We start from the raw sequence: 24,738 nt of genomic DNA, 5'->3' as shown, positions 1-24,738 counted from the left end.
GAGTCTAAAAGTAATATCCACATATGTAACAGGAAATTATCACTGATTGTGATAATTGAAATACACTTTCTGTTACAATTTTACAAATTTTTTCTACAGCTATATCAAAGTTCTGAAGAAGTCAGCAATGAAAAATGTAGGTTCCTTGCCAGCACACACAGCATCTCACCTATCACAGAATCACAGAACAATCGATGCCGTCAGGGCCCTGTGGAGGCACCTGCTCCAACCCCTGCTCCAGCAGGGACACCCACAGCAGGGTGCCCAGCACCACGTCCAGGCAGTTTCTGGAGATCTCCAAGGAGGAGACCCCACAGCCTCTCTGACACCCTGTGCCAGGGCTCCCTCACCTGCCCAGCACAGCAGTGCTGCCTGGTGCTCACAAAGAACCTCCTGTGCTCCTGTCTGTGCCACTGCCTCTTGTCCTGGCACTGGGCACCACTGAGAAGAGCCTCGCTCTGTCCTCCTACACCCTCCCTTCTGATGTTTTTATACTTTAACAAGGTCTCTCTATGCAACCTTTACTCATATATAAATATAGACAAATAGATATTTTTTATTTAATTATTATTGATTCCAGTTAACCGGTAACTTCTCATATTGTTTCAGCATGTGCCAAATAGTATGGCACATAGTATGGCACAGAAGGTTCCCTATGAAATGTCCTTTTACTATGCCTAAATGTTCTTCAAAAGGTTGCAGACTGATTCCTATTCTTCTGATTGACAACAAAGACTATTCTGACAGACTACTTTACTAAAAGAGGGAAAAAAAAATGTACCAAAAGCAGCAGTCACTCAGTCAAGTATGATTTGAACAGTATGACATGATCCAAAGATGTCTTGTGTTGAGGCTGACAGGGTCATGAGTGATTTTGGAGATTTAGATTCATTCCAGTTTATTATTATTATTGTTGTTGTTGTTGTTGTTATTATTTCAGGGAGTAGGCATGTTCCCTGACTGACACTCTTTGAAAATAAATTATGTTATTTGATCAAGACACGACTTGTTGGTTCTCTAAATGTTGGACCAAACCCTAAACAAAACAAACAAACAAAAAACCATAACAAAATTCAAAATGTGCCAGAAAATATCAATCATTTTACTCATTTTTCTTAATGGCAGAATCTGTCTCCCTGCCTACAAATTAAATAAAGCAGTTTACTGCTGTGGTGTCAGTTAAAGAACAAACAAACAAACAAACAAACAACAACAACAACAAAAAACACAGTTAACAAGTAGATGCTGTTGAGTTCATGCATGATGTAGAAAGTCTGTACAGGTAGAATCATAGAGAGCCTGACTTACAAAATCCGTTATTCATCTGAAGTTTTTGGCTTCTGTATGTATCAGTGAAGAGGGATGCTTTAAGAACTTTATGAAGTCCTCCAATGAAATTTTAGCATAAAGCTGAATTTAGTAATGGGACCACATGAAGAAGATGCAAGTAAAATTAGCTACAGTATTTGAAGTTCCTGGAGAGCATCAGGTCAGCAAATTTACTCATTTTAATTGTTGTTTTTTTGAGTTGTTTTCTTCTTTTTTCATTTTGCTAACTTTGACTGTTTTAGGTAACAGCTGGAGAAAAGAGAGGAAAAAGACACCATCCTTTATGACTTGGTTTTATTTATTGTTGTTTTTTTTTTTTTTTCAGTCTGTGGTCAAACAAATACATCTTTTCTCTGATAACCCAGTATCTCCATGTTCGCATGAATTACTGTTGGTTTTCTAATTCTTTCTTGGAAATTTGTTCTCTGGGAAAAGTCACTAAGAAGGATCTGATTGTTAGATTGCCTGATATTTTGAAATTACTTGGATTGTATTAATTGCATGAAAATGATGTTAATCACAGGAGAAAATGCATCAGAAGTTGACTGTTCCTTTTTCAGCATCTTTTAATCCCATTAGACAATTAAGTTTTTAGGAGTGATGCACTTGGCAAGTTGAGTGGTTCTATCCACTCTGTTCAGAGCAGTCCCAGGAGGTACTAGACAAGGACTTTCAAATGGATTTTCAGTGACACAGCTGAACCTATGCTATGTGATAAATCCTGATGGCCATTTTCCTCCATCTTCTAGAAGAAAATGTTTGATTTATAGTTAAACTGAGGCTATAAGGAGAAAAAGGAGACACTCTGAGGATCTATTGATGTCTGCCACCAATCCTCCAGTTGGGTCAATTGTAGTATTTTGACAGAAGGCTTTGCAGAGTCAAAGTCTTGGTTAATGTATCATTCTTCACTTACACAAATGCTGTTTTTCCCTGTAGTTATTGTCTGCTGCCTTTGAGAAGCATGGGAGAAGTTCAGTGTTATTTTGACAAAGGGCAGCCACTTCCTCATTTGCCTCATCCTTTTAAACGTGGGACGGGGGGATGCTCAAATTGTTCCCACTGAAATACTGTTGGAAAACATCTGAATAGCTATATCCTTCATGTGAGTTCAGATTCAGGACTTGGCAGCAAGTCAGGCTCCTGGCTCCAGGGTGTCTGCTCTTCCTCCTAGACGTCACCTTCACAGTGCCATCGCATTGCCCAGGACCTCTTTCCATCAGTGATACACACTGCATTTCTATCATCCCCAGGGATTTTCCCTGACATTGGCCTGTACTGCAGAATTGAGCCAGCTGCAGGAAAATCTCTGTCACTCCTTTCAACTCTCTGGAATTACGTGGCACCCGGTCTGGCTCAGATGCAGACAGAGGTTGACAAAATCTAGGGAAAAGCTCTTGAACAGCAAGTGCCTTGTCCCTAAAACTCAGCAATCAGACTGCTTTCTCCATTAATACTTTGGAAAGCTGATGCCAGGTGTCATGTTATGCAAGAAAGAGGGTTCAGCGTGCTCTGGGCTATTCTGTCCCAAAAAATCAAACTGGCCACAGGAGTTGCTGCCAAAGGTTCATTACCAAAGCGCTAGAGGAGAGCAGACAAAAGCAGTGAAGCAACAGACTTTTGTCTGCCTTCCTTTCTGCTGGGTTCAACTGATCTTTCGTCTCAGACTTTTTCCAAAAGGGTATTTTAATTGATGTTTATATTGATCTCTAGTGTAGAAGGATATTCATTAACATTTTTGAAAATGATGTGTAGGATTTTTCTTGTTTGCATGCATTCTGGTAACATACTACCGAACTTTGAAAGATTTCCAAATACCTCTACAAATTATTATTTACATCAAAATTTACAAAAGTAGTACTCATTATTCTAACTATATTTGGTCTATTTTCTTTTATTATTGGTCTTACCTGCCATTAATATCTGATTTATAGTATACATGATAACACATAGAAATCATGCATGTTTTGGCAGATAATGCGCAGATCAATCTTGACGGTTTAATTTGTAGAAAATGTATTCACAAACAAAAAGTATTCCTTAATGGGAATAACATTCACAATTAACAGGCTCTTTTTGCGAATGGGATTTTGAGTCCCACAGAGTGGGAACGGAGTTAGCAGCCGTCTCACAACACTGAGTAGGAATTCTCCAGGATATTTTTGGGCGGTATCTCGGAAGGGGCTTTGTTGGAGTCATGCTGCTGGGTGCGTGCTGTCCAAAGTCTGAGATTAAACACTAAGGAGAAAAAAAAACAAAAAACAAACAGTTGCGGGTCGGCTCACTGCAGGATTCACCCCGACTTGTGCGAAACTCCTGTCCCTGGAGCGTGCGGGAGTGAGCACCGGGGGGGAGCAGTGGCAGCGGAGCCCCCGGGCTGCTCCCCTCCTTGCCTGCAGGCGAAGGCAGCTCTCGGCTCGCATTTCCCCGAGGGAAGGCTTGCTATTCTCTGGCTAGGGGCTCTGCCCTCCCTGACAGGCGCAGGACCCTGCCCATTTCTGCACCCAACGCACGAAAGCGCCGCTGAAAGCCCCGAGCCCGACCCCGCGGCCCTGAACCCCCGCGGCCGGGTGAGCACACCGCGACATGGCGGCCCTGACCCCGGCCTCGGGCGGGGCGGAGCTGGGGCGGCTCGGCCCGGCCCGGCCCCGCCGCGGAAGAGGGAAGGAGCGGGGCGGCCGAGGCGGCCGAGGCGGCCGAGGCTGAGGCGGCCGGGCGGCATCATGGCCGGGGACGCGGCGCTCAGGCGGGCGGCGGAGCAGTGGCTGCTGTGGGACAAGGTGAGGGGCGCCGGGGGCCCTGCCAGGCCGGCCCGGGGCGGAGAGGGGGGTCCTGGTCTCCTGGGGGCTCGGGGAGGGAGGCGATGGGCTCCTGGGGGTTCAGGCAACGGGGGTGCTGTCTGTCTGTCTGTCGGTCCCGCTGTGGGGACCCTGCCCCGGTCATAGCAGCCCCCTCTGACACAGCCTCTGCTGCACGCCTTTCTCTGCTTTCTCTCTGAATTTCCTTTCCGCGTTGTTCCTAACCTCTCCTCTTACAGGTCCCTAGACGTAAAACGCTCAAGGGGAGGATGACTTGCCGTGTTGTCTGTCTCAAAGTATTAAAACCTCCGGGTACCTCCATGTTTCCCTTTGCTCAAATGCTGTTTGCAAAAAGGCTTGCCTCGAAAGGACCAGGAAACGCAGAAGGCATCATCGTGCTTCGTGGTAGTGGCAGCCAGCGCTTGGCGACCCTGCCTTCAGTAACGTGACGGCTGAACCTCAACCTCCACGGCGGTCTGGTGCCTTGGCGCTTTCTCTCCCTTTTTCTGCTATCGCTTTAGTACGCAGTTCATCTGTTCCTGGGAAGGTGCTTAAACTCCTTAAAACATCTCTCCGTCTGCAGTTTTAATCTGGGTAGTACTGTACACAGATGTAAAATCATCTGTTTGTTTCTATGTTCTACGGGGGTGTTTTGGAAATGCTTATGTAGCTGCTTGTTGCTGCATTTCCCACTAAGATTCAGGTCTGCATTTGCTATATGTGGTTTGCATTTTTTGTCCCTGTATGTGAAATTTGTTCATTTGGCTGTAGTGGAACATGTTGGCCATTTGTCTCCCTTATATTGCTTTCAGTGACTGCCCTTTATTTTTTTTTATCACTGTACAATACTGTATAGGTTTTGTGTAACCTACATATTTGTTTGGTAGGTGGTATTCTGCTTATTCAAGACCATTAATGAAAACATAAAGTACACACACACATATATTAACAAATACTTCCAGGTTCTAAAGGCCATCATTGGAAGTACTTCCAATTTGTTGTGATACTTCCTTAAAGATTGTTTGACAGCTCTATTCCTGTTAATGATGCTGCACTGCCATCCCAGCCCTTCTTTCAGAGTTGTTAGGGTATTACGTCAGGTTCTGTGTAAATTTTTTTAATTAATTTTAGAGAAAACAGTCTGGTTTTAAAGGGTGCTTTATTTCAGTAAAATAACTTCTTTGACTATTGTTAATTATATTCCAGTTTTCTGCTTAATCAATTCATTTTAATTGGTTATTCCAATTATTTTGTGAAACCCTTGTGAAATTCAGCATCCCTTGAACTATCTTTACCTTTTTGAAGGTTAGCTCTTTGTTAACAGTTGCGTCTTTGATTGCAGTAATATTTGACCAGTATGCAATACCTCATTGCAGATTGCTGAAAAGTAGGAAGGTATTGTCATTAATTTCTCAGGGAGCTCCTACCGTGTTTGCATTGAGCAACAGCCTAATCTGATATAACCCTTGTCCATTTGCTCTGATATTAAAAAAAAAAAAAAAAAACACCTCCATGGGAAGGACTGCTTTTGAATTTGAAGGGAGAAGTTAATTTTTAATGATGATAAGCTGACTGTTTCTTGCAAAATAATAGTTTGCAAGAGCAAACCCTTACGCGTGGAAATGGTCCTGCTGACTTCACTGGAGGTAACAATTACTGTGCGTATTACCAGGCTCTTTTCATCACCGTATTCATTACATAAGTATCATATTTTTCATTCATTCTATTATCAAACATAAAATTACGGATAGAAGGTAGCTTCTCTTTTTATTACAAACAAAACTTGTTTAGTCGGTAGCTGTCCCTCTACTTTAAAACCTTGAGAGGACTTTTTGCACTGAGGAAACATCTCTCGGGCCTTCATTTAGTATAAATAACTCGTGTGTAACAAGGTGATGTTTAAACAAATTGCAGTAATGGGTATTAATTCTGTATTATAACACCTGCTGCTGTAGTCAGACATCAGTATTCTCATAATCTTATCCAGCTTGTTTGAGAATAGAAAAAAGAGAGAACCAAAGAGGAATGAAAAAAAGCAGCACTTCATCCTTCAGATACAATTGGGTCCTTTTATAGAGATTCTTCTGCTTTTAAAAAGTTGGTTTATTTTTGTTTGTTTGTTTGTTTTTCCCCTAACTATATACACTGGCATTATAATGCTCCTAGAGTTCTGCAAGGCTTGAAATAAAATGGGAACAACAGTATGTACAGTCAAAAAGAGGGGAGGAAAAAAAAATTAGATTCTTAGGAGAACATAGCCATAAACAATTATAGTAGTAATTCTGGAAAAACCCTGGGTCTATATGAAACAGGCTTGGCTGAAGTTTTACCATTATATTTTTGTAATGCTTCTGATGGAGGGGGCGGGGGGATAGCCCAAACAACTGAAGTCAAGCAACCAAGCTTTTTCTATCAAGTTATCGGAATTAAGTTGAGTCTCCTACAAGGAGGGTTCAGTTACAGCACTCCTGGGTTGGTAAATTGCTAATTCTTAAACTGGAAGTCAGTAATTCAGGGATACATAATTGCTTATCGCACCTGGGAAAAACAACTTTTTTCTTTAATGAGTCCAGCTTATTCTGCATTATATAGTTTGCTTAGTTGCAGCAAAGCCTTATTAGCTTTTTGAGTATTTATTTAAACTATCACATTTGCCCTTCAGCAGCAGGTGCAGTGACTGGGGCAGGAGGCATCCACAATCTGTAAGCATAATATGATGTCTAAGAAAAACATGGTTTGTTCATTAGGTGTTCAAACTGTGGTCTCAGTTTGATGCACAGAATACTTACACGCTTTTATGAAAGTTTACTCAGATGACTGCTGTTGTGTATGTTCTTCAGCACGTTCTGGAGATGCAGGGAAAAAAAATCTATTTCTGCCCAGGATGATATGCCTTCATTTGCTCTAAGCATGCCTGGGTTATCCAGGAAATAGTAAAGTCTGTGACTTTCATGAGGTCATTCGGTTGACCAGAAGTCAAAGCTTATGATCATTTGGAAATAATAATCTTTGTACTCCAGTGTAAAGTGTGTGTAATCGTGCCGTGACTAACCTGCGGAGCATGCCGCCTCTTTGCATAACGCCGTTGCCTAGTGGCTGGAGTGTGCCATCTGTCCTCTTGGCTCATCAGTTTTCAGGGAGGCAAACTAATGTTAAACTTGACAAATCCCACGTTACTGAGGTGTTGGGAAATACAAGACTACTAATTCCAGAAACAAAGAGCTGGTAATAGTTGTATCATGCAAGTAATACACCAAGAAAAGGAGGAAGACTTAGAAAAGAAACTTTTCACTGGTTATAACAAGCCTGATGAGACTGCACATCACTGCTCTGCGCAGTCACTGTGTTTAAGAATTCGGCCAAGCTTTCATCTTGAGTGTTACCTTTAATATATTTTCACAAACACTACTCAGAAATATATTTTGTGTAAATTGTTACCTCTATCTTCTGACCAGTCTGTTTAGTTTTGTTACTGCTCTTTCTTGTTAGCCAACCTTCAGACAACTATGTGTGTTTTTTGTTGTTTTGTTTGTTTCTAACTCACAGCACTGTGGAAGTAATATTTCTTAGTCATATTTCTTAGTCATGAGCCTATCTTATTTTCTGACAGTTTTAGAGTAATTGTGTTCTGATAACAAAAATTCTCTGAACTGCAAAGGTTGGGGTTTGTTTTAAAACAAGAAAAACTTAAGTTTGACATCTTGGAAATCTTTTCGCTTTCCTAATTGATATATATGGTGCTGCCAAGGCAGCATGTTTGCTTAAGGAGATAAAGATAAATAAGGAATAGTTGAAATTGTACTGACTTTAAATTCAGAATATGTAGCAAAAGTTCCTGGGTTCCTGAAGCGGTGTGCGGTTTTAATACTGTAGTAATCCAGTAGAGAACATGGGGAAGAATGTCAGTTCTGCTAAGAAGCTTAAGGGTGTTTAAAAACAAACCCCACAAAATTCAGATATTTTAGAAATGCTTTTTATTTGTTTGTTTTTGTTTTTTTTTTATCTGCAGAATCCAAAAACTTCTGCAATAGTGAAGCAACTGGTTGCTGAAGAAAACGTGGAAGAACTACAGAAATGCTTTGGCTTGCGGATGGAATTTGGCACAGCAGGGCTCAGGGCTGCCATGGGAGCAGGAATTTCTCACATGAATGACTTGACTATTATCCAGACAACACAGGTATTGTGTTCATCATATTATCTCATTTAGCTGGGTGTATGTAGGAATGGAAGGGCCTCACAACAAGCAAATGGTCGTTCTGTGGAAGTACAAGTTTTTTGTTTGTGTTTTTTTTTTTTTTTACTGTTCTCCCAATTTTCAGAAGTTATTTAAATAATTTTTTAGTGCTGATCGCCAAAAATATGCAGAGTGAAGCTCTTAAGCTGGTAAAATAAGTTATCTTCCAGATTTGATTTGCAATTAAATTCATACACAGCTAGTTAAGCTAAGGATGAGTTAGTCCTGGCATAACAACGGCAAAACAAACCAACAAAAAAGAAGGTAGCCAGCATTCAGCTAAACTTCGTGCATGTTGTATGTAAATTTACAGAAGTGCAGTGAATATGTATGCATACATGTAGGTACTAAAGTAGGTTAGTCTTTAAAATTACTGCTGCCTGGACTGATGGTGCCCTAAAGAGGTGTCGTTATTAAGGATGAGATTCAATTCAGAAAGTGAAATGTTGGCCAGTTGTTCACTTCCTCATCTGAGACCTAAAAGAACTAAATCATTTCTCAAAATCTGCAGTTCAGCCTAATTGTGTTAAGTGTTTCTTTCTGGAGTTGGTTCTCATTTTTGGAAAAGTGCTTAAATGCTGTCAAACTTCATTATATTGATTTGAAAGGTTTTGGTACCGGTGTTTATTGGTCCTAGATGAATTGCATTGCAGTGTGGTTCAGTGAGCTGATGTGTGCTTATCTTTTTAAGATATGAACATTTTAGTGGTTGTCTTTATACAATGATATATGAAACATTATGATTATGCTAATGAAGTGGATTTGTTGTTGTCTTCAGGGATTTTGCAGATACCTTGAAAAGAACTTCAGTGACCTGAAAAAGAGAGGAGTTGTGATTGGTTTTGATGCTCGTGCCCATCTTTCAAGTGGAGGTAGTAGCAAAAGGTACTTTTTAGTTACTAACTATTTTGTAGATGTCTTACATGGTTTGTTATGGTCTTATAACTACTTCAACAATATATTCTCTTTCTCTAGAATGAATTAATTTGAGGGCTTTATAGTATTTTTGTTTTCTTAATACCGAAGCAGTTTTTATAGTCGTGTTTTGTCCATTGGGAATAGGGAGTGAAAGCATTTGAGTTGCATATAATATTTGGATTTATTTTATCTTTTAATTGGAGTGAGGGGAGAAAAAATTGTGAATTCTAGGAAATTAATTGATGAGAAAAGGAATAAATTTCCACAGCTTCTTTTCTTGTTAACTAGGTTTGCAAGACTTGCTGCTAATACATTCATCAGCCAGGGAGTTCCAGTTTATCTGTTCTCTGATATAACACCAACTCCTTTTGTGGTAGGTTTTTCTATAACATATTTATATACACACAAATTCTGTACGATATCAAAAAATAATACGGAAAACTAGACAAACCACTTCTGGCTTTTTAAGCTTAACTGCAGTTTGTCTTATGCTTGTTTATCTAGATGTGGTTTACAACATCCACAGCAGTAGACTGAAGAAGCTTAGTAGAATACCTGTGACAATGGGCCATGTTTGTATTCATTCACGCTTTCAGGCATATTTCCTGTAGAAGACATCTCATAGTTTCTAGTTTAATAGAACGATAGAATATCCCAAGTTGGAAGGGACCCACAGGATCATTGAGTCCAAATCCTGGCTTCATACAGGACTACCCAAAAATCAGACCATGTGTCTGATAGCGCTGTCCAAATGCTTCTTGAACTCCGAGAGACTCGGTGCCGTGACCAAAGTGGCAAGGACTAAGGTTGTACCACACTAGTGGATCAAGTAGTGCTTAGCTTCTGCTTTAGGGAGTCAGTCTGTAGAAATAATATCCTGACCTTTTTATTTAGCAGTATGGAAGTATTCTCATAAGAATGAGAATAAAACCTCGTATAATATTTTTCATATTCAACTTCAGTTAACCTTTTCTTGTTACAGCCATATACAGTAACCCATCTGAAGCTTTGTGCTGGAATTATGGTTACGGCTTCCCACAATCCAAAACAAGATAATGGTTACAAGGTAAACCTGTATGATCTATTTTCTGGATTTTGGTTGCTTTTTAGTAATTTTTTCCATGTAGAGACACTAATACTATTGTGTATAGTTCCTATCATGTTATCAACCAAACAAATAGGTAGTTTGATTCTTGAGATCTCTGATCTAGACATATGTATTGAGAGCTAGTAGTGAGTAATAACACAATATCTTAGCTTTAAAAAGCAGAAAGGTAAGTATAGTTTTGGAACTTTTGGAATACTTTAAATGACCTCTTTTCAAAAAACATTGGTCGTTCCTCCAATTCATGGTTTTAAAAAGATGTCTTTACCTTTACAAATACAAATAATAAAATATGTTGAACACAATGAGTTCCTTGTACAAATCATTTTGATTGAATTCCATTAATTTCATATAATGTATTTTTGTTTTGCTAAATTACGCAATTATCAGTGTGCCTTTTTTTTTTAGTATTTCAAGAAACAAATGACAGAAGTCTGTTTTTCACTAAAAAAAACATGGCTGAGTTGCATGTCTGCCAATCACTTAGCTGAACTTGTCATATACTGGCTGGGTTAAGAACACAAAAATGGAGGTTAGGAAATCTTTTTTGTCTTTTTATTAGAAAAAGAAGCTATTAACAGGGAGGATTTCTTGCTGCCTGTTGCTTCAGAACTTCTTGTCCTATTGTTTGAATTGCTTTTTTTTTAATGTTTCATGTATTCTTTTTGATAGCTTTTTCACATCCGTTTGGATATTTTATCAATTACTTTTAAAATTAATTTAATTTTTGTTGATGTTTTTTGTTATTTTAGCTACATGTATACATGACCCAGATGCTGTTAGGTATCTCTCCTTAAATCTGCGGTTTGTAAACCATCAGTAGGAGGAGCTGTGCAAACAACTGCCAAAAATTAAAACATAATTCTGTTTATACATAAAACATAAAGCCTGCTGTTGGATGTGTAGGCGATTAAAAAAAAACAACAGAGGACTAAAGTAATGAACATCTTGAAACTTAATTGAATTTGTGCTTGCTGTTGTGGCAAGGCTGCTGCAGTAGGCAGCTACAAGGGTTTTGTGCCTTTCTCTTTAATGTTTTTCGTGATAAATGCATTTCATTGACACTTATTTTCTCTAAAGAATTCTTTTATATATAACAATTATATCTCAAAATCATGTGGAAAGTACCTGAAATATCATGGGGAATTCAATATCATCAATTCCAAGGCTAGCAGCCAGACTGATATTTGAATCTTCTCAGTAAATGAGCTGAGCCTCGTTTTGTGTTTCATTATCAACTTCAGTATGCTCTGATGAAATATAATAGCTTTTTTTTGTAGAACAAAAATGGGGTTTGAGAGGAAACACTGGGAATATGAACAGAGAAATATTCTGGGTATACTTTAGTTGAATTTACTGTAATATCCTATCAAATACATCTTAGCCAACAGAAAATTGCAAAGCTATCCTACATTATTAATGACCAAAATACTCTCTTACCACATTTATCATTTAGGTTTACTGGGAAAATGGTGCTCAGATCATTTCCCCTCACGACAAAGGAATTTCTCAGGCTATTGAGGAGAATCAAGAGCCATGGCCTCAGGCTTGGGATGATAAACTAATTGACAGCAGCGTGCTACTTCATGACCCGTATGCCACTGTCAATAAGGAATATTTCAAAGACATACAGAAACAGTGCTTTCACAGGTAACTGATGTTAACTCTGCTAAGGTATGGGATTTTCCATCTGGTGTGTCAGCATGGCAGTTTAAATTGATCAAACTCAGGGCAGCCACAATTCTGTTGTGTTTTTCAGTTCTGTCTGTGCATTCCTGTGATCTTTTGCAGTAGTACTGGCAGTGGCATTGTGACATAGCAAGCAAGTTAATGAAGTTGTTCTGGCAGAAATCTAACCCAGCAAAAGTTAGTTTCTGATTATATTTTCTCCCTGGACTAGTGTGGCCATGCATCAGCCAAATGCTGCTGGAAGATTGGGACTATTCTGTGCAGCTAGAGGCAAGCTAAGGGTTGGCACTGACTATCCAATTTAATGTTGTTGAATCACGGCCTTAAAATGAGCAGTTAAGAGAGGAGGTGAACCAGGCTTTTCAGGCAGTTTTGACAGAAGATCTTGCTGTATAATTCTAGCCTTGCATGTGCTCCTGGTAACCTCGGAAGCCTTGCACCAGTGTATTGCTGTCACTTGCTCAGCATAAACTTCACCTAACGAAATGAAGTGGATGTTTCTCTTCGTGATTATCAGGTAGAATCAATTTGTGTGTTAGATAAGCAACAGCCTGTTAATCTGCCTACTTGCATCAAAATTTTAACTACCAGTAGTCACCAGTAACTGGTGCTAAAAGCTAAGTCAATGTTACTAGAAAGGCAGGCCTAAGTGAGAAACAATGCTGCTTTTTTTTCTGAATAGGAGTTAAATGTCTCAGGAGTTTGAATGCCTTTACGTGTCTCACATTTTTAGCAATGTAATCTATAAAAATGAATGAGCTCAAATGAGACATGCTCTTCTAGGTTTACTGTGTTCACAGTCTTTGGAGATGGCTTAAATGTCAGATTTGGGGAACTAGAGTCTTACTAGTCAGTTGTATTTGTTTTCCACTCACCTCCTTTGAGGTGTATGGAGTGTACTATCTTTCTTAGTCCAGTGGTTTCCATGTACCAGAACATTAGATATCTACAATAACTTTCAGAGCTGAAAAATGTGGCTAAACCAATTTTGAAGCCATTACCTTTAAAAAGCAACCTCCTTTAGTTTTTCATGTTAACCGTGCTATAGAATAATGAGTCACATCAGTTCCCAAACATAGTGAATTTTCATATAGAATATTCTGCCATATTCAAGTTTAATTTTAATCTGTTTTATTTCAGGAATATTAACAAGGAAACAAACTTGAAATTTGTTCATACTTCCGTGCATGGTGTAGGTCATAAATTTGTGCAGTTGGCCTTCAAGGCATTTGACCTTAGACCTCCTTTTGCTGTTCCGGAGCAGAAGGATCCTGATCCAGAATTTCCCACAGTGAAGTATCCAAATCCTGAAGAAGGCAAAGGTGTTCTGGTAAATATGTATATATTACTTATTAATATTTATAAATATATATATACATTAATAGTTGCAAAGTCTGTCAAGCAACTTGCCTGTCTCCCTTCTGCCAGCAGTCATGGTTATAAATATTGGTTAAAAATCTATTTTATTTCTGTTTTTATATCTTTACGTTTATCAAGGATTCATTTGTATCATTTCATTAAAATTCGTAACTCTCTTTGAACCAGTCAGGTAATAATTAGCTGTAACTTTAAACTGTACTTTGTTCTGCTATCTATCAGAATATGCAGCATCTGCACACAGAGCAAAGTAATACAGTTCCTTTTAAAAATAAATAAATAAAAAGAAAAGATCTTTACCCCCCAGTTTTGGAAAGCTTCTTGTTTACATCTGAAATACAAAGACTAAATTGTTCTCAAACCACAGTGGCAATCCTGATCATTAGGAGGCTGGAATTTCTGATATGAGTATGATCATTTAATTATTAAAGACCCTGTTGAATATAATTACCTTTCGAATCAGGCTACAAAACTGGAATGATATAGGTGAAGTTAAATATCCTGCTCATGCTCAACTGTTGCCAGGCTTATATCCTGTGAGTTGGTTAAATGTAAATGAAGTGGTTGGGGTAGTGTTTTTTTTGTTGTTGTTGTTTTGTTTGTTTGTAGACACACATCATGACTTCGGGTGTTTGAGATTAAATAAACCAGCAAAGTTTATTTAAAGTCTGTAAAGAAAGCAAAAATGTTATTTGGGAGTATTAATGCTTCTCTGATGTTGCTTATTACTGTTTCCAGACGTTATCTTTTGCTTTGGCTGAAAAAGATGGGGCAAAAATCATTTTAGCAAATGATCCAGATGCTGACCGACTTGCAGTGGCTGAGAAACAGGAAAGGTATGGTGACAAATAAATGCAAACCATTTGGGACTTAAAGGTCAGACAGATTTGAGGTATTCTGGCTACCTGTGTTGCAGAATAGTCACAGTAGTCTTTTTTCTTTGGACTAAGACACAGAAATATGTAGTATGAATGAACTCATTCTTTTTTACACACGAGAGAGAGATATAAAATCATGGCAACAGTCCTTGGTACCCAAAACATGAAATGGTTTCTTGAAAGGTATCTTCAGTGATTGCATAACTGGTTTCAGGCTCAAATATTTGTCATCCACAAATTCCAAAAGCCCAGGAGAAGGAGACAGTGCAAGTATCCATTTTGCTCATCAGATAACCTGTTTTCATCTGGTACCACCTTCAAAGATGGCAGTGTTTCTTTCACGTTTTTTTTGGTTTGTTTCCATATTTTAGCTGGAATATCCTTGGTTTTGGCCTCAGTTGGCAATTCAGCATTGAGGAAGATACATAAAAAGCTTTAGTTTGTTCTGGTTATGATGGGTTTAAAAAAAAATGGAAAACCACTCTTTTTTTTTTATTTATTTTTTATTTTGTCTAAAAACATAACTACCAGAGACTCGGAGGGGTTCTTAAGTTTGTTGTAATTACCACAGTTGAAAGTATGGTGCTTTCATTCAACTGCCTCTTTGCTAGTTGTTTAGCAACCCTTAATTGTCACCTAACTTTTGGTCCTGCATCGTTTCCAAATTCCAGTGCAGCTATTTGTACACTAATCATATACAAATGTAGGCTTCCATAGTATCTGTATGTCTGCTTTGACACAAACTCCTGCTAGAGCACGTTTTCTCAGCTCTCTTAGGCTAATTGTTACCGTGCATTGCTTAGTGCCTGATGGCATCAGTAAATGCAGGAGACTGAGTCTGCTTCTCTTTCACAACAGGTACTGTTTCTGTAGGTATTCATTTTTGCCAATTTGACAGTTCCTCCGTCCCCTTTCATGATTGGCATTTTTGGGCAATTTTGACATCTGTTTTTTTCTTTTTTTTTTCCCTTCAATTTTTCTTGTTCTAACAATGGGTCAGTTTTAATGTATATATTTTTAAACTATTTGATTTTTTTTTCCAATTTTCCTTAATGACAGATCGATGTATTTGTTACCAAGTAGACGAAAACTACTGATCGTTTGAGAATTGTATTTTCATGTCTGTGCCATTGATTTTTCTAATTTGTATCTACTGGCTTTTTTTTTTTTTAATTTAAAATATGCTGGAAATATCACTTTCATCTTTGGATAAATTCATAAGCTGATACGTATGACTGAGGAAGAATATAATTTCAGAATTCTTTGGGGAAGATTTTTTTTTTTCTTAATGGATACAAAATGTCACGTTACTGTTATTTGGAATTAAAATGTGGTGGGTTTATTTGCTAGTATTCATGTATGGAAGAACCTCTAGATTTTTTCCAGTACTGTCCTTTGAATTCATATACTTTTTTTCTTTTTTTCTCCAGTGGTGAATGGAAGGTGTTTTCTGGAAATGAACTGGGAGCTCTTTTGGGGTGGTGGATCTTCACTTGCTGGAAAAATCAGAATAGGGATGCTTGTGCCATCAAAGATGTCTACATGTTATCTAGTACAGTTTCTTCCAAAATCCTGAGAGCAATTGCACTAAAGGAAGGTTTTCACTTTGAGGTAAGCTGTTACAAGTTTATTCTATATCCTTTTATTTGCTTTCCTACACGGTGTTTTGTGTCCTCTATCTCTGTCAAACATTGCTTTTATTTTTAACGTGTTTTTTTTTCTTCCTCACTGCTGTAGGAAACACTGACAGGTTTTAAGTGGATGGGGAACCGTGCCAAGCAGCTCATGGATCAGGGAAAAGCTGTTCTTTTTGCGTTTGAAGAGGCTATAGGTATGAAAGAGAATATTGCGTTCTAGAATCCTGTAAAATAGTGAAAGTGGACTACTGCCAAAAATAGCTGTGTAGCCAAATGGCCTCAACTTAATAGGAGTAATTGATATGATCCGTTTGGCTGATTGATATTACTAGTATGCAGTCCTAATCTCTGTTTAGCACCAGGTATGGTGATGCAGACTAGGTGGATATATTTTCAGTAATGGCTATGTAGACTTGGACCGCAAATTCCCTACAAGCTATTTAAAAACAAACAAAAAAACCAACCACATTTCTTTAAATTTCAAGCTGAGTATGTGTAGCTGACACTTAAGTTTAAACATGAAAGTAAAAACTCCTCCAAACAATACCTGTAAACTGGAAAGACATGGATAAAAGCTATTAGTATGTGAGACAGGTTGTAAAGATGTAATACAATTTCTTAAGTATCTCAGTGCCTGAAAACCAGAGGAAATGTGACTACCTCATGGATAATTCCCAGTGTTAACATATGCTACTATGTAGGGATACTCACATTTAAGAGAAAGCGCCATACTTGCATTTTTGCTGTAGTGTGCGTTTCTTTTTATGAGAGTTCCAAAAGTACTCAGGAGCACGTGGCACAGATAAGATACAAATAAGTGCTGAAAATTCATTAAATACTTTGAATATTGAAATTAACGCTAATTAGAAGGTAAACAATTTTCAAATCCTAGGCTATGCTGAAAAAATTTTTGGTTTAATTCTAAAATGTGTGTAGTATGGCAATATACATTTCTCCTTTGAACAATGTCACCTCTTACATTCCCCTCCTCCACCAGTGCTACTTCTCTATCCCATACTATCTACTTTCCTTATAAAAATCAATCAAATATATAAATAATATATATTAAACTTTCCTTTGTTTAGGATATATGTGCTGTCCTGCTGTTCTGGACAAAGATGGTGTCAGCGCTGCTGTTATAACTGCAGAGATGGCTAGCTTTTTGGCAACCAGGAATATGTCTTTGTCTCAGCAGCTGAAAGCAGTCTATGATGAGTGAGTTTGATTATAATTGTCCAATAACCAGATTTTCTCCATGACACATACATTGGTTAACAGGACTTGATAGTAACCTACTGTACATGAAGTACAGTACAGTACAGTACTGTACAGTAGTACAGGAATATGGTAACAGTGATCTAGAAAGCTCTCCTGTGTCATGGGTATGAATGCACGTATGACTTGTTTTTATGTAGTTTTAAGTTATTAAAAGAATTACTTTTCTAATTCTTAATCTGTTAATGAGATTTTTCATAGCATTTTTGCTTGTTTTTTTTCTGAAGGGTTCCCTCTATTTGAGAAGTTCTGCTCTTGGGCTCTTTCTTGTGCAAAAGACTGGAGTTTTTTGTCTGCTTTCTTTTGTTTTCCCCAGTAGTATTGTTGCACTGTGGAGCTCATAGTGCTTCTTGCTGCTTAAACGTACTAGATGTACAAAAACATTAACGGCAGAGCGTGCCTAAGTAGCTCTGGCATATTTACGTTACCCATTGAAGCCAGCTTGTTTCTGTCCTGCTTGTAGGGCTATTGGTGATTAAATTAATTTTAGATGGCGCTATAGCTATACTATATCATTCTGTCTTTCATTTTTGGATCAATGATATATGTTGGTTTGTCTTTCTGCTCCTGAATATTGATATTTGAGCTGATTCAGCTGAAGTTCTATAACTGATTCTATTTGTTGTATCCAGCTGGATGTCCCTCAGAGAGCTTTCAATATTAGGAGCTACTTCTCGTTGTAACATATTCTAGGACCTGCAGAAATCAAGAGCTGAGATGGTTATTGGATTTCATGGGGCAGGGCATGTTTCTTACAAGGTTTTGGGGTTTGTAGTTACAAAGGAAGGAGCAGCACAGGCTGGTGGATATTTTCCACCTCTTTATGTCTGGTAGCATCACTAACAAAGCTTTGGTGGAACCTGAAGAAAGATTCATGGAAAACTCTAGCCTTGGTGCTGCTTGTTTCACCAGTCCTCAGAGCTCTCATTTGTGTGCAGTACTAGACATGCTTGTTTTAACAACCAGTTAAGAAGGAATCAGGTGGCAAAACCAATGCATAAATTGTGGAATTTATCAGCTGTTGTACATGGTAGTTTAGGTGGGTTCATGAAACAGTAAGACAAACACATGGAAGAGAAAATCATGCCTAGAGCTGCAAATACAGTATCTGACTTGGGAATTCCCTTAACTGCTAGTTGCTCTAGACTCTCTGACGTGCTCTTTTAAATGCTCATTCAGTAAACAAACACCTGCTTCAGCTTGCCTTCAGAATCAGAAAATGTCGCTGAGTGGAACTTAGCAATGGCACAGTGCCGCTGTATTCATAGCCACTGAAGAGGCCTCTGAAAGTTATAGCTTATTTAGCGTAAAAGCAGCCTGCAGATGCACCTCAGAGTGAGACTGTTCGTGTCAATGTGCATGGCCACTATTCATGGAAAAGCTACAGATCAGAAAACAAATCTGTCTTCTTAACAGATGCTTGGTAACTGTGGGGCTTTTCTTGTCTTGCTTTGGGGTTATTTTTGTTTGCTTGTTTTTGTGGCTAGTATAGTGTTCCACTTTTCTACTCCTTTACTTCTTTTTTTCCTGGTCAGGATTGTCTTGTGAACTGCTGTTGAAGCAGAAGAAACTCTACTCTGTATTTTGGAGGTATAGTACGGGGATCTGTTCTCATTGTTACCTCATCTCAAAGCCAAGGTAGATCAGGAAAAGGACACAGTCCTAACAGGTTCGTTACTTCTTTCAAATGTAGGATAGGCTTTTTTAATTCCCTTGCTGGATTCTCAAGACTGATTTAACAACTATTGACATTCAAGATTTCAGTTTAGGTATAAATGTGTTGCTACTTTAAAAGCCTTCCAGATTTCTAGCATGAACATCCTAGTGTTAGCGAAAGCTTCTGCCCTTCAGACTTTCCCTGGCACCAAGGATACTCTACAACTATTCATCTTTAGGAAAAGTTCACTTAAAGCAGCAGCCCAGGCTTGTATGCTTTCCAATAATGTGCTGTTTAGAAAAGTCTGTATTATCAGTCAACTTGTTTTTAATGCAGATTCTGCATCATATTATCTGGCAGCAAATAGATAACATAAAGAGGTGATGTTTGGGAACAGTTTAGTTAGAAAGACTTTAATGGGAGAGCAGCCTCTGAAGTTGGATTGGGAAAAGGTCTGGAATTACTTTTACTCAGAAGAGGTCAGCTAGCATCCAGTCAAGGGACCTATTTAGACATATTCGTTTCTCTTCCTGTGGTGTTTAGATCTTCTCAAGGCAATAATGGCACCTTTTTCTTTTTTTTTCCTTCTGATTTCAAAGTAAACTTTCTCATTTTCGATCATTAAGGAAATTTCTGTGCAGAGACCTTTCCCTCTTAAAGTGTGTAAAATAGGGCTATTAGGGTGTCAAAGCCTTTTAAAAAGTGTAATGGGGTGAAGTTATGCCACAGTTGCGTGACCATGAGTATAGATTCTTGCTTTATAGAGGGTTATATAATGTGTGTGGTGTACGACTCTAACAGGAACGTTACTTTTTCAATTCATTAGTACCATGTCTTCACAGATACGGCCTCCATATTACCAAAGCTTCGTATTTCATCTGTCACGATCCTAAAGTGATTCAACAGCTTTTTGACAACCTCAGGAATTATGATGGAGAAAACACATACCCAAAATCTTGTGGTAGATTTAAAGTTTCTGGAATAAGGGATCTAACTACTGGGTATGACAGCAGCCAGCCAGATCAAAAAGCTGTAAGTGCATTTTTATTACACACAATCATGTGTATGTATGTGCAAACACATCCAAAAATATTCTACAGAGAAATACTCTAAAACACATTATGTTCAATGTTGAGTCTAAGATGAGTTACGTTTGGGATGATTGTTTTGTTTTGGTGGGGAATAAATCAAGGTTGATTTCTTTTTTCCTTTCTTTTCTTTTTCTTCCTTCTCTCTCTCCCCATCTCCCCTCTTTCTCTACTCTCCAAGGTGGCTGTCTGTGGAGGGAGGAAGGAGGGTCTTGCTGTAGTGCTGCAGCAGTCTTGCATTAATTTATTGTAAGCGTAAGCTAGACAGTCTGCTGAGATGTGGTTTGGGGTTCCTCAGCCTTCCATGAGCCATGTTTCTTTTTCCTCCTGGGGAAGCTCATCATAGAGCAATTCCTGTTTGCAGCTAAAATGTTGACTAGAGTTGAAATAAGCTACCCAGCAGTGATATTTAGCAGCAGTTTTACTACCAGGTTGAGGGTAAAGCTGTCATTTGCCTGTTGTGGTCACAAGACCACAATGCTGAAGAAAATGGAACAAAACTTAATTTTAGCTGATGTATTAGTTATATGACATCAGGTCGTGGGTTTTGTTTTGAAGTCAGTATAGTCCCTTTCTAAATGTTAAATATATATAAATATATTCTTCTTACTATTTCTAGATACTTCCCACTAGTAAAAGTAGCCAAATGATTACATTCACTTTTGCTAATGGAGGAGTGGCCACGATGCGAACCAGTGGGACAGAACCCAAAATCAAATACTATTCTGAACTTTGTGCACCTCCTGGAAACAGGTATTGTCACTTACAGGGGTAAATGCTGTGCAGTAGGGGCTGAGTGGCTTTTCTGTATTGCATTGGTGGGGAAAGGGCTATTCATTATTGAATACTACTCCTGTAGTCACTTCAAGAACTCAAGTATATATACTTTTATCATTGATCGGAAATGTTTGTCTAAAACAATACATCAGGCTGTAAATGTTCTTTTTAGCTTCTCTACTCTGACAGCGTTTTCTGTATTTGTGTGGATTTTGTTTTTTAGTGACGTCGAGCAATTGAAGAAGGAACTAGATGAACTGGTCAATGCTCTTGAAAAACACTTCTTTCAACCAGAAAAAAATAATCTTCAGCGAAAGACTGAGTAAAATAGAAAATATACTACCATAGTGTTTTTTTTTTTTTGGCAGTGTTAGAAATGCATTATTTAAGAAGTAAGGATATTTAGGACCAAATATCTGAGAACACAGACTAAAAGACTTCTGCTCTTGTTAAGATTCATTCTGCATACTCCTGAATGTAGTATCTTGTTTTGGAGGGGAAGCATGTCTACCCTTGAAGGACCAAAAAAAAGCCAGTCAGCTTATGAACAAAAAGTTGTCTCTGAATGCATTTCAAACAATACTTGTTTAATTAAATACTCTAAGTAATATCTTGATTTCTGAAATGCAGCCTGTTTTGGGGGAACTTTTATTTCTTTTAAATGTGTGTAATCTTATGCAACTCTGTCTAGGTTTAGATTTGTAAAGCAAGTGCTCCTGTTAATAAGACCTGAAAGCCTGTGGTGAAACTTTGGAAAAGTTGGGGCAGTTGTTTCAGAAATAGTGGTCTTCAGAGAGAGTTTTCTGCCCAAATAAACAAGGAAGTCACACGAATTTGCTGGAAAGCTTCTGTTTGCTGTGGGACTACATATCAAACTCCAGGTTGGAGATGCTAAGTGTGCTAAACTTTTCTTCCTTAGAAGTGCAAAATGAACCTTTCAATACCATGAACATTTTAAGACAGAATGTATCTGCATACAGCACCTTTCCGTTGCCTCATTGATCTAAGCATAATTCATTCAACACGTACCCCAGCGTCAGGTCCTGTCCTGCTGTATGCTACATGACTTGCTGCATAACTCTGCGCGTTGAATTTAGTGCAGAAGTTTTCATTTCATTCAGTCATCTGCACATGCAGAGTCCAAGATGGTTATGTGGAGGTTACCATTTAACTTTAATATAGTTTTTTTCTGCATTTTTCAGTACTTGCTCTGAGTATCAGTGTATCTCTAACAGCCCCAGTACATCTTGGGTGTGATCTTGGGTAAAGAAACCTCCTCACCGTAACTACTTGTGCTGTCCCATGACACTGACTAGCTGCTAGGTCAAGCGTAGATCAAATTTAGCAAATTATCAGGAGTCAAATCTGTCATTCTGTGCCCAGACTTACCTTTTTCTTTGCTTGCCATCTTAGCTAACATGTGACGCCTTATACTCTTTAGAGTTATAATCAGAGGGTACAAAGAAAGGAGTAGTCCCTGTGTTCTTTGGCTGACACTTCAGCTTTTCTTGGCTGTACAGAGTCAAAGCCAGCATCTACATCTGTCATACTGAGGTCCAGCTGTGTGGCACAGAAAATAAACTTAAAAAAAAAAAAAAGTAATAAGAATATTGAGGAAACAGTGCATACTGTTAATTGAATCCTAGTCCTTTAGAGTAGGAAGTCAGGAAGTAAGCACTTTCTGTGCAAATAACCTGTTCGCACCCTCCATTTATTTGTTTCCATTTCTCCTATGGTAAACCAAAAATGAGATGATTTTATTGATATATGTTTATTTGGTGCCTTGAATAATGCAATCCATATTCCTAAATAGGACCCTAGGGGTTACTGACTGTAGTAATAACTGTAAAGGGAGTCTCAATATTCACTTGAGTGCAATCAGCCTTCAGTGTGAAATTTCTACACATATCAACTACTACTGTTTCGTCCTTCTGAAAATAAACCCTAATGACAAATTAAGGATTTAAAGTAAATATATAGGATTTTAGACTTTTTTCACGTATGTGCTGAAAGTGTAAATCTGAACTGATTCTCAAAAGCGAAGTAGAATTTCCTAAGATCCTGACACTCATTGATAGATTAATTGATAACCAGTCCATTTCCACTTGACCTTTGGGGCAGAAAAGTTTTATTTATTATTAAAGACACTTTAATAATAGAGGGAGTAAACAATTAAATTGAGCTAGTATGTGGTAACTGTGTACACAAGATGGAAAACAAAGTTGGAGGGAAATAGCTCCAACGTGCTATTGCTTTCTATTACACCTCTATTTAAAAGAAGAGAGCAGGAGCATAAGAAGCAAAATGCAAGATAGGGGCACCTGATTCTCCTAACTTGTCCGTATTTTGTTCCCACTGCCATTCCAGGTAGGAGTCTTTCTATGTTGAACATCCTCCCTAGAAAGTATGCTGTCTTTTGGGTGAATGCGATAAAGGCTGATGTAAGGTGTTACGTTCAGCTGCACCATCACTTCCGGCAGAATAGGTAGGCAGACAAAGCTTGTGGGGGAAATGGAAACTGGTTTGGTAACTGTAAATTGTGACTTGAATACGTTTACAACCATAGCTACATATTTTCTGTAAATGCAAGACTCTATTGCTTTATTATCCTCCCCGAGGTCAGGTTCTCTATCCTTGCTTTTCTCCAGTACAGCTAGAAGATTGCACTAGTTGTGCAGCTGGGTACTGCAAAAGAACCTTTGGAGAGCTCAAGAAACCTCTCAGCATCATGAGGGAAGGGGTGCATGCGCCATTCATCCTCAGCTATGACTGTTTTAGCCCCCTTGTAGCTGTGATGGGCTCTTTCAGGAGTAATAAATTCTGGGTAATCTACCACTGCCTGGTCCCAGTCGGTTGTTCCCTGCTGGGGACACACACTACTCTCTCACCCAATGTCAGGTTAGGGGGGAGGAGGGGGAGACATGAGTGCACAGCCCCAGAACAGGATTAGGGGGCCCTAGTTCAAGATGCTGGCTACGAGGGAAGTGGAAGGGTGAATGCTGGGCCAGTACTTGAATTTCGCCCTTGGTAGAGTTTAACGTGTGGCTTAACCACGGGCTACCCTTGCAAAACAGCTTCCTGTGCTGCACTGCATCCTGACCTTCAAAGCAAACGGCCGTGCCCAAGCTCCCAAGGCAGAGCACTAGCTGCCTGGTTAGCCGACAGTGCTCAGTGCTCCTCAGGCTGGCATTTTTCTGGAATCCAGCCTCAGCGTCACCCCTGTGAACTGGGGGTCAGCGTTAAGACAGGCCACCCAGCAGCAGTGCCGTTGCCACAAGATAGATGAGTAGCAACCGCACCTCGTCTGGGGTGTGTGCCATCTTCCAGCACCCTCAAGGCTCCGGTTTCTTTCTGTGTGGCAATCCTGGCCTGGCTGTGTTTGGCCTCGAGGCACAGTGTGGCTGGATGCACAACTGCTGGCCTGCTCAGCTGGTGACACCCCCGGGCACGTGGGGCCCCACGTTTGGGTGCCAGAGAGCTCTGCCCAAGGCAGGGGGGCCTTGTGGATCTGTACAAGCCTGTAGTCCTGAGCTGCTTTTTGTTTTTCACTTGTAAGGCAGCAAGTCTTGCATTCCTTTTGTTACAGAATGTGACAAAGGACACTTTGCTAAATTCATGGGGAAGATCTGAACACAGTAGGGTTAGAGGTCCTGATTTATTTTTTTATTTATTGTAATTATTTTCTGTGCTTATCTGAATATCTACATAGGCTAGAGAGGTGTGTTTGTTTCACATCTGCCTTTACATGCCAAGCACATATCTGGCTTTAGCTCATGTTTTCTCTCTCTAGGAAAACCATCTGTATTCAGCCTTGGCCTGAGTCTGCCAGGTGCCTCGGTCCTGAGGGATGCTAAGGAGATCCAGATGGTCAGCTCTGTTGCTCAGCTTCCCGTGACAGGCTGGGTTTCTACTGAGCTGATGCTGTTATTTGGGGAAAGTCTATGTGGCAAGGTTCCAGCTACACATGCTAATTACT

At 39.1% G+C, this 24,738-nt stretch overlaps 1 protein-coding gene and 1 long non-coding RNA gene across 2 annotated transcripts; one reads left to right on the top strand and one right to left on the bottom strand.

The window, feature by feature from the left end:
• Positions 1-1,621: 1,621 nt before the first annotated feature.
• On the bottom strand, positions 1,622-4,672 carry LOC310899389. The gene is made up of 2 exons (XR_014584255.1): positions 4,406-4,672; positions 1,622-3,567 (listed from the first exon to the last, which is right to left on the bottom strand). It is a non-coding gene; the product is annotated as an uncharacterized lncRNA (long non-coding RNA).
• PGM2 (phosphoglucomutase 2) lies at positions 3,637-21,595 on the top strand. Its single transcript, XM_083835703.1, has 14 exons — positions 3,637-4,109; positions 8,137-8,304; positions 9,140-9,246; positions 9,568-9,652; positions 10,262-10,345; positions 11,841-12,034; positions 13,214-13,403; positions 14,189-14,286; positions 15,759-15,939; positions 16,066-16,159; positions 17,051-17,180; positions 19,740-19,929; positions 20,605-20,738; positions 20,986-21,595. The coding sequence occupies exons 1-14, from the start codon at positions 4,053-4,055 to the stop codon at positions 21,086-21,088; spliced, it is 1,815 nt and encodes a 604-aa protein (XP_083691829.1). The 5' UTR covers positions 3,637-4,052; the 3' UTR covers positions 21,089-21,595.
• Positions 21,596-24,738: the final 3,143 nt, after the last annotated feature.

The sequence above is a fragment of the Anser anser genome (assembly GCF_964211835.1).
Source record: "Anser anser genome assembly, chromosome: 4".
In the NCBI taxonomy this organism is placed as follows: domain Eukaryota; kingdom Metazoa; phylum Chordata; class Aves; order Anseriformes; family Anatidae; genus Anser; species Anser anser.
The sequence above is the reverse complement of the archived record's forward strand: the minus strand, read 5'-3'. Positions and strand labels throughout refer to the sequence as shown.

Bases quoted from the DNA above. Each gene is read 5' to 3' on its own strand.
- PGM2 (XM_083835703.1), top strand. From the start codon at position 4,053: ATGGCCGGGGACGCGGCGCTCAGGCGGGCGGCGGAGCAGTGGCTGCTG. The intron at 17,181-19,739 runs GTGAGTTTGATT...ATGTCTTCACAG, and splicing joins CTGAAAGCAGTCTATGATGA to ATACGGCCTCCATATTACCA. The intron at 19,930-20,604 runs GTAAGTGCATTT...TACTATTTCTAG, and splicing joins GCCAGCCAGATCAAAAAGCT to ATACTTCCCACTAGTAAAAG.